At 38.4% G+C, this 12,247-nt stretch overlaps 4 protein-coding genes across 4 annotated transcripts; 3 read left to right on the forward strand and 1 right to left on the reverse strand.

Moving 5' to 3' along the window:
• Positions 1-1,459: 1,459 nt before the first annotated feature.
• LOC123003445 (uncharacterized) lies at positions 1,460-2,093 on the forward strand. The gene is made up of 3 exons (XM_044396004.2): positions 1,460-1,519; positions 1,568-1,885; positions 1,944-2,093. The coding sequence occupies exons 1-3, from the start codon at positions 1,460-1,462 to the stop codon at positions 2,091-2,093; spliced, it is 528 nt and encodes a 175-aa protein (XP_044251939.2).
• Positions 2,094-3,196: 1,103 nt separating this feature from the next.
• On the forward strand, positions 3,197-3,839 carry LOC123003446 (uncharacterized). Its single transcript, XM_044396005.1, has 3 exons — positions 3,197-3,256; positions 3,317-3,634; positions 3,693-3,839. The coding sequence occupies exons 1-3, from the start codon at positions 3,197-3,199 to the stop codon at positions 3,837-3,839; spliced, it is 525 nt and encodes a 174-aa protein (XP_044251940.1).
• Positions 3,840-4,720: 881 nt separating this feature from the next.
• On the forward strand, positions 4,721-5,323 carry LOC108060551 (uncharacterized). Its single transcript, XM_017146269.3, has 3 exons — positions 4,721-4,741; positions 4,800-5,117; positions 5,177-5,323. Exons 1-3 carry the CDS (start codon positions 4,721-4,723, stop codon positions 5,321-5,323), a joined length of 486 nt encoding a protein of 161 aa, XP_017001758.2.
• A 392-nt stretch (positions 5,324-5,715) lies between these two features.
• Positions 5,716-7,243, reverse strand: wbl (endoplasmic reticulum protein 29-like protein wbl). The gene is made up of 3 exons (XM_017146254.3): positions 7,102-7,243; positions 6,649-6,989; positions 5,716-6,349 (listed from the first exon to the last, which is right to left on the reverse strand). The coding sequence occupies exons 2-3, from the start codon at positions 6,922-6,924 to the stop codon at positions 5,852-5,854; spliced, it is 774 nt and encodes a 257-aa protein (XP_017001743.2). The 5' UTR covers positions 6,925-6,989; positions 7,102-7,243; the 3' UTR covers positions 5,716-5,851.
• Positions 7,244-12,247: the final 5,004 nt, after the last annotated feature.

The following is a 12,247-nucleotide window of genomic DNA, read 5'->3' on the forward strand; positions in this document are numbered from 1 at the left end:
GCTTAGGAGAGTCACTGGGAGTGATTTCCATTAATACACAAATTTCTTAAATAAAGAAAACTCATTCTACCACAAACATCATACATATATGTATACCGGTTGCTCAGCCAATTTAACTTATTTGCAAGATCACCGCGATCATACAGACAGACAGTCGGACATATCATGGATATATATACTTTATGCGGTCAAAACATCGGAATTCAGAGATTAGTTTAACTTTTCCAAACGTCAATATATTCCTTTTATGATTTTAGTTTTCGCTTGCATGGCAACACTTTCGATTTAAAAAATTTTTAAATTGGGCTCGAGGCAATTAATAACTTGTGTTTGGACAAATAAAGGTGATATAAATTATCCTAGCTTTAAATTTTTAAAGGGGCATTAGGTACTAAACAATTTTCATAGATGGGAAGAAGTCGTAGATGAAATGTTTTTGTTCTCGATCTTGTTCAGTAGTTATGTAATAAGTATGCATCAAAAATGTGTTCTGAAAACACCTCACAACCAAATCCCGGGTCCGGTAGAGGTAGTAACCAAAGTAAATATTGTAAAATTAATTTGAACACAAATCAGAAAGCTGCATTTTTCTAACCGAATTGTCAAGGTATTTATTTTTATGTAGGTGTAGGTGTGGTTAGTAATTTCATGAAAATTATAATTTTAATGATATAAACACGGTCATTTTCATGTTTAGAGAACTCCAGTCAAAAACAAGAGACAACGCTATAGTCGGGTGCCCCGACTATCAGATACCCGTTACTCAGCTGAAGGGAGTGCGAAGGAGATGGAGAAAAACTTTGATCCGCCGTAACTTTTTAACGAATGGTCCGATTAAAAAAATTTCTTCTACATTTCGATAGGTATTGATAAACACAATAACACTGCATTTTTACTTTTCCAAAATATTGAAATTTTTAAAATCGTATATTAGCGATTGTGGGCGTTAGAGGGGGCGTGGCACCGTTTTGAAACAAACTTGCGCTGTGTAGGAACGCCTAGAATCTGCATGCAAAATGTCAATCTTCTAGCTTTTATAGTTTCCGAGATCTCAGCGTTCATACAGACAGACAGACGGACAGACAGACGGACAGACAGACGGACAGACAGACGGACAGACAGACGGACAGACGGACATGGCTAGATCGACTCGGCTAGTGATCCTTATCAAGAATATATATAGTTTATAGGGTCGGAAACGCTTCCTTCTACCTGTTACATACTTTTGCACGAATCTAATATACCCTTTTACTCTACGAGTAACGGGTATAATAATGATATTATTTTGCAAAAACTAAATAATATTTGTATAATTAAAAAGTTAAAAATATTTCATAAGTATCTATATTAAAATATGGTTATGCAACCATGGCTAAAATTATTTAAAATTGATCACAAAGGTCACAAACAAGTCAATTTTGTTCGCAGTAGGAGACTGCTGTCGTCTGGTGTCTCAGCAATGCATATCAAGATTACTCTTCTCGCAGTCTTTGTGGCAAGTGCATTTCTAGTTTTCAGTGTAAGTGTCTTTACGTTTTACATAAATCAAAAGTAAACCAATTTTCAGGAGGCACCCTATGTTAAACTGACAAACGTTGTCTGTGAATCACTCAACAAATCTTGGGTGATTTTTCATCATTGTCGACTAAAGGCAATTTCCCGAAACAAAACTAGCGCTAATATAAATGCAACATTTTTACATCCGGCCAAAATTGTGCATCTCAGATTACAAATGGTGAAGAAGGCCAGTGGCTACAAGCCATTTCTGTTTGATATAACCATCGATGCCTGTTTATTTTTGCGTAGACGACATAATCCCGTCATCAAGATGTTTTATGTTTTCATAAAAGATAAATCCACACTGAATCATACCTGTCCTTATGCGGTAAGATCGCTTATCTCTTTCTTTGAAACCTGTGCTTAAAGCATTTTTACATTTTTAGGGCTTGCAGGTGGTAAGCGATTATCATACAGCAGTATTTCCTGTACCATTACCGACAGGAGACTACGGAGTGTTATTAGATTTTATATTTGATAATAAGAAGCAGTTCCACGTAAATTTTTATTTTGCCTTTGTGGAGGACTTTTTTTAAAAAAACTGTACCTACAAATTTTTGAAATTCATAGATGTTTCCTTTAATCCCGGCGAATAATAGCAATTTAATAACAATCACGGTAAGTCCGAGGTTCACTCCCCAGCGAGTGCAAGTGTGTTGAAATGCTAAAAATTTTGGAGTTATTTATAACCAACTATGAATGACCTCGGGTTCAGCAAAAATCCTCGCATTTAATATTTGTTTCCCTCTTATTTTTGTTTTTAAACTGATAACACTTTGTTCTTGATTTAATAAAATTGTTCCTGTTTTTAAACGTTCATACTTGTGTGAAAATTTTAAGACTCTTTATTGTATTATAATACTGCATACACCAACCTAATAATCTGCTTAAGCAACATTACTTCGTCAACTTCATAATTAAAGGGGATATTAATTATAATAGAGAGTTTTCCCTTAATCAGCCAACTTATTCCAATCGGTAATTTTAATGCTTAAAATCGTTTTAGGTACTAAATAATTTTAAAACGATGGGAAAGATAAATATAATTTCGAAATTTCTATCTAAATGAATCTTTTTTGACGCCATAACCAAAATTGTATTTTAAGTGTCTACTTTTTTTACTAACGAGCAAAAACGGTCAGTACTTAATATCAGTAATTACTCTAACGCCCACAATCGCCTTAAGCGACCTTAAAATAAGCCTGGCACCCAAATCATTACAGATTTTGTAAAAGTGTATAAGCAGGGGTGTTGTGTTTAGTAACACCTACAAAAATGTAGAAACAAATTTTTAAATTGGACCACTCACTAAAAGTAAAAAGCCAACGACTAGCAAACGCTAGATGGCACCAATTCAAGCGACTGCTTTCTTTGCTAATTGCATATCTCCTTCTCTCTCGCACTAACTTAGCTTAGTAACGGGTATCTAATAGTCGAGGTACTCGACTGTATTCACAAAAGTCATATTAAGGTTATAATTAAAAAGCTAAAAATATTTTTGAAGTATCCATATTAAAATACGGTCATGTAACGATGGCAGAAATTAAATTTTAATGACTATTCAATTTAAAATGGATCACAAAAGTCAAAAAAAAAATATTTGTTGACAGTCTTTTATTGTTGCTCAGGTGTGTCAGCCATGCATATTAAAGTCACTCTTCTCGGAGTCTTTGTGACCACTGCTTTTCTAGTTTGCAGTGTAGGTTGAAGTTTTCCGGCTTTTGCATAAATATTTAACCAAAAGGACACCAATTTTCAGGAGGCACCCTATATTAAACTGACCAACGCTGTTTGTGAATCACTCAACAAATCTTGGGTAGTTTTTCATTATTGTCGACTGAAAGCTATTTCCCGAAACAAAACTACCGGTAATTTAAATGCAACATTTTTACATCCGGCCAATAATGTGCATCTAAGATTACAAATGGTGAAGAAGGCCAGTGGCTATAAGCCATTTCTGTTTGATATAACCATCGATGCCTGTCTATTTTTGCGTAGACGACATAATCCCGTCATTAAGATGTTTTATTCGTTTATAAAGGATAAATCCACCCTGAATCATACATGTCCTTACTCGGTGAGATCTCCCAATTATGCCTTTGATACCTGTTTTGGAACCATTTGTATACTTTTAGGGCTTGCAGGTGGTAAGCGATTATCACCACGCTGTATTTCCTGTACCATTACCAACCGGGGAATACGGAGTCTTACTGGATTTTATATTCGATGGTAGGAAGCAGTTCCACGTAAATGTTTATTTTACCTTTGTAGAGGACTTCTGAACTACGCAGTGTTACTAGATTTTATATTCGATGTTAAATAGCAATTCCTCGTTAATATTTATTTTGAACCAAAATTTCTAATAAAATAATTGTCAATTAATATGTATATGCCTCATAGAAGTTATAACTTATCACATTTTTATTTGCATCGGTTAATACGACTGGTCGACGTAACAGACCTATTCGAATGAATTTTGTTATCTTTAGTTATAAAATAAAACGACTTGCCTTGAATGAAAATTGTTTCAATAGTTCGAAAACTTTATCGTAATTTTATTTGCAAAATACATATAGGGTGTTCAATTGCGTTGCAAACTTTGTAAAGTGTAAAAGTGTAAATCAATTCCAACAACAATTTCTATGCAAAATAGTTTTCAAAAGTAGGCCTTTAAAACTTTTTTGTATAGAAATTGTTGTTGGAATTCCAACAACAATTTCTATGCAAAATAGTTTTCAAAAGTAGGCCTTTAAAACTTTTTTGTATAGAAATTGTTGTTGGAATTGATTTACACTTTTACACTTTACAAAGTTTGCAACGCAATTGAACACCCTAATAATATTTGCATTATCGAGTTGAATGTTCATGCTGGCAAAACCAAAATAAAAATTGAATTACCAAATCTATCTACTAATCACCATTACTACAAATAATTATTATAATCGATATTTATTCGCAGTCTCTTATTGTTAATTGGACCTAACAGTCACGCATTTAAGGATTTCGATTTAAGTATTTCTAGTTTAACTAGTTTTAATAACTATTCAATATCAAATTGATTACGAAAGTGACAAACAAGTATTATTTTTTAGCAGTCCTCTATGGCTGATCAGGTATATCAGCCATGCATGTTAAGGTTACTCTTGTCGGAGCTTTTATTGCAATGACTATCCTGGTTTGCAGTGTAAGTGTGCGATTTTCGTTTTTGGACAAATACTTAAGTAAAAGTATCCAATTTTCAGGAGGCACCCTTTCTTAAAATGACCAACGTTGTCTGTGAATCACTCAACAAATCTTGGGTAATTTTTCATTATTGCCGACTAAAAGCCATTTCCCGAAACAAAACTAGCGCTAATATAAATGCAACATTTTTACATCCGGCTAATAATGTGCATCTAAGATTACAAATGGTGAAGAAGGCCAGTGGCTATAAGCCATTTCTGTTTGATATAACCATCGATGCCTGTTTATTTTTGCGTAGACGACATAATCCCGTCATCAAGATGTTTTATTCGTTTATAAAGGATAAATCCACACTGAATCACACCTGTCCTTATGCCGTAAGATGTATTATTTATTATGTTTGATAACAGAGTTTTAACCATTTATATATTTTTAGGGTTTGCAGGTGGTAAGCGATTATCATCACGCTGTATTTCCTGTTCCATTACCAACCGGGGAATACGGAGTGTTACTAGACTTTATATTCGATGGTAGAAAACAGTTCCACGTAAATGTTTATTTCAACTTTGTAGAGGACTTCTGACCGTAAATTCACACTAAAGTCGATTAATACCGCAAGTAATCCTAATCGCAAATAAAATCAATAAGTTTAAATGAGTTAAAAGTTTCTTTGTTAGTATTTATGCCAACTGTGTGAACTGGTGTAAATATAGGTTTAAATTATAAAAATAGCTTAACCGATTAAAGAACATGATTTACAGTTACCGAATCAAATTTTATTCAAATAATATTTGTATATAAAACTAAAATAAATATGTTAAACAAGACTGGTTAAACGTTTTAATATACTTTTAAATGACAATTTATGATTTAATAAAATAAGGTACCTCAAAAATAGCTTTGTTGGGTTGTCAAGATCCATTCAAATATGCACGAATAAAGTTTAAATATAAAAAGATGATTTCCATGAGTTTAAAAGGGGAGTAAAGATAATTTTGTTTAATTTTGGTTTTATTGTACATTCACACTTGTCTGCCGAGCTTCGACACTTATAATGATCATAAAAGATTCTTAATAATCTATATATTTAACAAATTCAAGTTTTGGAAGCCTACAACTCCTCCTTTTCGGGCGAAGCCTTGGTGACCTTGTGAACTCTGAAGGCGTCCAGAATATTGAGCTTCCGCAGCAGCTCCTCCTTCTTGCCCTGCGTGACCTTGCCGGCCTTGAGGCGCAAAAGGCGCTTGGTCTCCTCCTCCAGGAACCCGTATCCCTGCTCATGGATCTTGCGCATATAGATCAGATAGGCCTTGCCGCTCTGCTGCACCTCGGGATTTGTCAACTGCTCCTGCTTGGCCTGCAGCTTCTCCATGAGTGCTAGTTGCTCTGCATCGGGGATGTTGGCGTAGTTCTTCAGCGCATCATTGAACTCCTTGATACAGCCATCGCGACCGATATATAGAGGTGTGTTGGCACTGATAAAGGCCTTTAAGTTGTCCAGAGTGACGTCCGTGTGGCTGGGCAGCTGGATGTACTCCTCTACATTCCCCTTGAACAAGAAGATGGCCGGGAAATTCTTGTCGTCGACTTTAAACCGGTCGCCAAGAGCCTGGAAACACATAGTAAGTTAGTTATATAAGGCATACTTTTAAACCAAAGCACAAATGGGGTCTAAAAGTCTATAAGCCCGTTTGTGGACAATTTAAAAACGTTCGTTCATACAATTTTACGCTATTGTTCTTGAGTGGATGTCATAAGTTCAAAGCTAGTCATTTTTAGGAACAATAAACCCGCATTTGAATAATGATGAATGTTCTTAAGTTAGTTCGTTTTATTTTTTTAGGGTGTAAGGTATATGAAGTATAACTCAGAATGCTTAAACTCTAAGCTATTTCTTTTAGAGCTCACCTTGTTCTCCAGTTCTCCGTAGTCCTTAATGCCAACGGTGGCTATTAGTAGGTCCGTAGTTGCTTTGTGGGCGGATTTCGAGAAGGCGGCAAAGGCCTCATGCTTCTCTCCGTACGGAAATGCAATGTCGAATTTAACAATTGAGAAGGGAAAGCGCTCCACCGTCTTCTGGAAATTGAGCTCATCCAGATCCACGCAGCCAGTACAGGATATGGCCCAGGTGGTCGGAATGGAGTAGAAAGCGGCCAGCAGCAGAGTCACCAAAATCCGCATCATCTTCGTGGCAAAAACAGAGACTTCTAAACTTGACCTTACTCTTGCCGATCGTCAGCAAGAACTGGCTGGAAATCAAGAGAGGAGCAGAGAAGTTGAGAAGTGTTTTTCTCCCGGCTTCTGGCCAACTTAACGCTTCGCTCAGCTGAATTGTTTAGTCGCCCCAGCCAACTCACTCACCTGGGCTCTCCGAAACTCCAAACTCTGAAATTCTCGGGTTCTCGATCGAGTTGAATGACACGTCAGTGAAGCGGCAGGTCTCTCTCACTCAAAAACCGGCTATTCTGTTGGCCAGCTCTTGTTGTTAGTTCAGCTGATTCGGCAATGGGACTATTGTAACGCTCGTAGGGAGATTTATTATGTAATGTCTCGTATGAGATGTGTGCTCGTCGCTTTTGACAGCTGCCTTTAAATCTAGAAATAATTGCCATACCAATTTTAGAGAAAACATTGATGCCCAACTGATAGAAAACTCATTTCGGCCAAAGTGATCATTTGGCCAATAGAGCGTGCCACATGAAGCCGGGCAATTAGACATGTTCACAAAATGACAGAGCAAGTGAAGCCCACAGGAAGTGGCAATTTGCAACTGTACAAGAGTCAATTTGGGAACTTCGAAGGGGGAATACCCTGTGAAGAGTTACTCATCTTTCTGGATAGCTATCATTGCTGTACAATCGTAATATATAAATATTTACATGAGATTTCATAAGTATTTTAATATTTGGTAGTTTAAAAACTTACCCTAAGTGTTGTTTTAAATTTGTATTTTTCATAAATAATAGTTAATAAATAATTAACAGTTCTTTTTTCAAAAACTGATAAATAATTGAAAATTTGAAATACTAAAACATCTTTATGCCAAAATGGTTCACCAGCAGATCGACTCTACTGAAGGGGGTTGGAATATATGAAAACACCTGCCAGTGCACTGCAGTAGATCGAAAAACTAACCCCGTTTGCCATAATTTTCATTAGCCAGAAATTGAAATTTTCCCGGCACTAGCCCCCACCCCCAACCTCCTGCCCCTTTTGTGCTGGTTAATTGACATTTTCGGCAATTGTCAATTAATAATTCATGTGTGCGGCACACATGTTGGCCACCTCGGCTACCACCTTCCACCTCCCACCTCCCGATGGCCACTGCCCCGCCCCCTGGCGGCCAAAATAGTTGGTTTAGTTTTTCCATTTGCGGTTTCGTTTGTCCACTCTACGGAAAATTGAACATCACGGCACGCAATTCGGGAGGGAGAGACGGAAAAGCGTTGCGAGCTTCACACGATCGATACGACCGACTGGTAAATTATCTTTTCTGATGGCTGGGCGTGTGCCTTTCCGATGGGTGGGTGGTGCGTCAGGTGCAAGGAAAACCGAGCTGGCAATGCGCAATTTCGGAAGGAATTACCCGTGGAAAGGGGCTGGGGGTAATGCCTGATGGAGATCCAGTAATGGGGCCCGACATGCGTGTGTCAATCGCACAAAGGCCCGAAATTACCGGATTGGCGGTTGGAGGTGCTCTATTTGTAATGCTGACCTCTTTAGCAGCGCAAAAAATGGAGTCCAAGTTCGGTGTGTATTTGGTTCATGGCGCACTTGTGTTTGCACTCCATTTATTATGCAACAGAGGACAAGCAATTTGCTAAGTACACCCCTCGGCTGGGAGGCCTTCAAAACAGGGGGCGTCCAATATTCCAACCCAACCTTCAATTAGCTGCCGTGACGAGCCTTTTATTTTTAACACATTGCCACCATGCGTCAGTAATATCCTTCGTCCTCATAAAACTATCATCATAATCACCAAATCTTCAACTTTTAAAATAAAAAACCAGCTTATATTTAGACAAATCGCTGGAGTCTACCAGCTAAAGACCTCCAGTTTTTCCAGTGCCGGGATCCCACATACGAGGCATTAATAATATAAATCGAGCTGCTATTACGCTAGTTGGGGTGGTACAGTGGCACTAATAACACAATGGCCTTTACGCGAAACGACCCCTTGGCCTCCTCGGGGGGTTAGGGGAGGGGGACAATCGACATTAAAGTGATAAGCGCGCAAATTTCAGGACCTGGAACGACCGCAATCTTGGCGGGGAAATCAAACGATTGCGGCATTGTTTTTTATAGAATACATCTATTGGGTTTGGGACAACGGCCAAAGGACAAAGCTAATCGCCCACCGCTGGACAGGTGCTCCATTTAAATACCTGGTACTATGTAGCTTGTAAAGGGGTATTGACTGGTTTGGCGATTTGAGTAAAATAAAAAAAAACTAAAAAGTAATGACCAAATATAATACAGATTTTAAAATATAATTTTAAGAGATTCATCTATAAATAATAACTTCTTTTTAAATAAGGCTCTAGTAAAAATATTTTAAACCAACTTCTCATAAATATATTACTTAAGACCCTACGAAAACCCTCTTACCTTTATTACAGATAGGTAATATTCGACAGATATTGCTATAAACCAGGTTTTTTTCCAGGGTACCCAACCACAATCATGCTTTCGGGACAACCTTTATTTTTTGGCAGCCACAGTCTAATTATGTGGCAGTACAATGGAGGCGGACCATGAATTTTTCATGGCCCACGTATGCCAAGACATGCAATGTTGGAGCCAACTGGCCAACTGACAATTTGGATAGAAAATAGATGGAGTTCGGATCGAGGGAGGGGGTTCTCGACTACCCAACTTGCGTAAGAACCCCGGCAATTTCGAAGCATGGAAATTCCCCGGACTCGTTGATTGTAAACTTTTCATCGGGATCCCAGGCAGTTGTGAAGTTGAAGCTCATCAAATTTTTATGCCATGGCATAATTCCATAAATGGGCCATGGAATGACCCACCTGAAAACGGACATATGTTCCACCCCCCAAAAAAACACCCGAACAATAATTCGCATGCCCAAATCGAAACTGCCAAAGTCAAATCCACGGCTAAATGGCCAATTGACTGGGCCCATCATAATTGGTATTTATTGAAAATGCGTTTCGGTTAACCCGTTGAGTTCATAACCATAACCGAGAAGGGGTTAAGGGTGGACAGCCGTAGGCCTGGATACCGTGTTTATGGTTTTTCATTTGCATTTATTGCCATTTTGATACGTGTGGCTATCAGGCTCGGCAATTCGAGGCGTTTAGCGCAAATTTCTTTTCAATATTTGTGCACCCAATAAACCGAAATGGTCAGTTAGCCTTTTATTCGCTTTGGTCTTCCAATTTGATTGCAAATTTGTTTTTTCCACTTTTATGCCAACTGCGTGCTGGGAATTTGAGAGTATATACTTAATGGTTTAAATGGGCTTCGACGGGAAGTGATTTCCCACTAATCGAGAACGGTTTGTCCTGGCTAATTAATCACTCGAGTGCATTATTATGTGTCCTGCGCTAATTACGCTTTTTCAATATTTGTCTAAGGAACCGCGGGCCAAATCAAATAAATTCGTTTGCTTTCACTCGACATATTTCTCTGACAATCGACCTAATGGTAATTTCTTGAGCGATTGACCAGTTTACCTTTTCTAGGGGAAAATTCCATTAGCATGCGGCCTATTAATTAGCCAAAAAAGAATGTGTCTTAAGTGGAGGGAGTTGGTCGAAATGGTCATTTAGGTGGTTCGAACTCAGGGATTTAATTGACGCATGCAGAGATAACTGTACCTCCTAAGCGTTAATATCTATTTAGGAATTTTGTGTCACAGAAGACTAACCAGTCAATATGGACCTAAAAAGTTGTTAAAATTAAGCTGATAAAATATATCCTAAAGAAAACATTTTTAAATAAAATGTTCTGCATCAAATAATTTTTTTTCGCTGAAATGTAACTCTCTGGGACCTCGAGCTTTGGACACTTATAGATTAGGATCGGTTTTCTATCATTCTAAAGCCTTATCTCGACAGCTACTTCCCAAAGGATTTTCCGTAGGGGAAATGCTGGTATAACAGTTCACGAAGGATATTCAAAAGGCGCATGCGTTATCCCTGCTCCGAGTAAAAGGACTTCCAATGCGTCAGAATATTACACCCATCCTTTCCGAGGTTTGGGCATTTGTTTACAAACAAATGCAGAGCCAGCAAAAGGGTACGCTGCATTTCCCCAAAGCTCCCGCCCATGCAAATGTGCCAAATAATTACCTCAACTTGTTGCTTTCCCATTTTCCGGGGGGCAATTACTTAACGGAGTGGGTGGGCAGTGGGTGACGGTGCGGGACACGACGAGACAGACATGCAAATTGCAGTTTCATGAGCCGGAATTGGATTGCTCCCGCCTTTTGGGGCCGCACCGCCGCACAATTCGCATGACATTTCTAACATCCTTTTTCGCTTTGCCCGTTAACGCCCTCCTGGACTTTTTTTTTATAACATTTGAGCGATTTTAGTGCAAACGGTCATCAAATCTAATTGGCGACGTCGCGTCGCTAGTACCTGAAATTGCTGGTTCTGCACTTGATTTTTCGCACTGATTTCGATTCGAATGTCAGCTGGGGATTTGGGCATGGATCGATGCAACGGAGGGTTAATGTGCCGGCCGTACTCAGATATTCTATTATTTTTTCGCTGCAGCGAAGAACAACAAAAAACTAAAACTAAGGGCCAAAGTTGATGCAATAATTTGCCACAACTTTTCCGAGTGACCACAACAACATGCAATATGCAGCAGGTTCGTCAAAAAAGCACCGCAAAAAAAGTTCTATCAAGATCATAATTTCAAAAGCATTAACATAACGAACTCAAGCTTTGGGACATCATGAAACAATATTTAATATCCCTAAAATAAGTTTAAGAAAGTAAGAGCTGAGCTGTGAGTTTTACTTTGGGTTTATTATCTCTTAAATAAAAACTATTTCCAAAACTGTGCTTTAAAATTTTAATAGTGGATTAAATACATTTTTATATAGAGGATTTATACATTTTTTTTTGTGTGCAGAACCGCAAACGTGCAACGAAATTTTCGCAAGAGGATTTCCCATCGCGGCGTTTTTAAAAATGCATGAGCCGACTGAGCTCAATGCGGTTATCGTGTCCCTCGGGGTGGATATATGTTCGTACCGCCAGTAGCAGCAGGGACATAGACATGCAGGTGGAAATTCCTGGCAGCCCCAGGTGAACTGACTGACGGACGGATTGAGCACGGCTTTTGGTTGGCATTTTATCGGCGGAGAGCGCGTTTTATATCTAAACTATGAATCAATGCATTAGTCAGTCACCTTGTACGCTCTACTTTAATTACGGCTTTTTACGCTGCACCTGAACCCCCCTTAGCGCCCTTCTCAAAAACCTGCCTTCAACACGATTTCTCTTCTATTTTAACCGCGAGTTGACAT

This window comes from Drosophila takahashii, chromosome 2R, assembly GCF_030179915.1.
Source record: "Drosophila takahashii strain IR98-3 E-12201 chromosome 2R, DtakHiC1v2, whole genome shotgun sequence".
Classification (NCBI taxonomy): domain Eukaryota; kingdom Metazoa; phylum Arthropoda; class Insecta; order Diptera; family Drosophilidae; genus Drosophila; species Drosophila takahashii.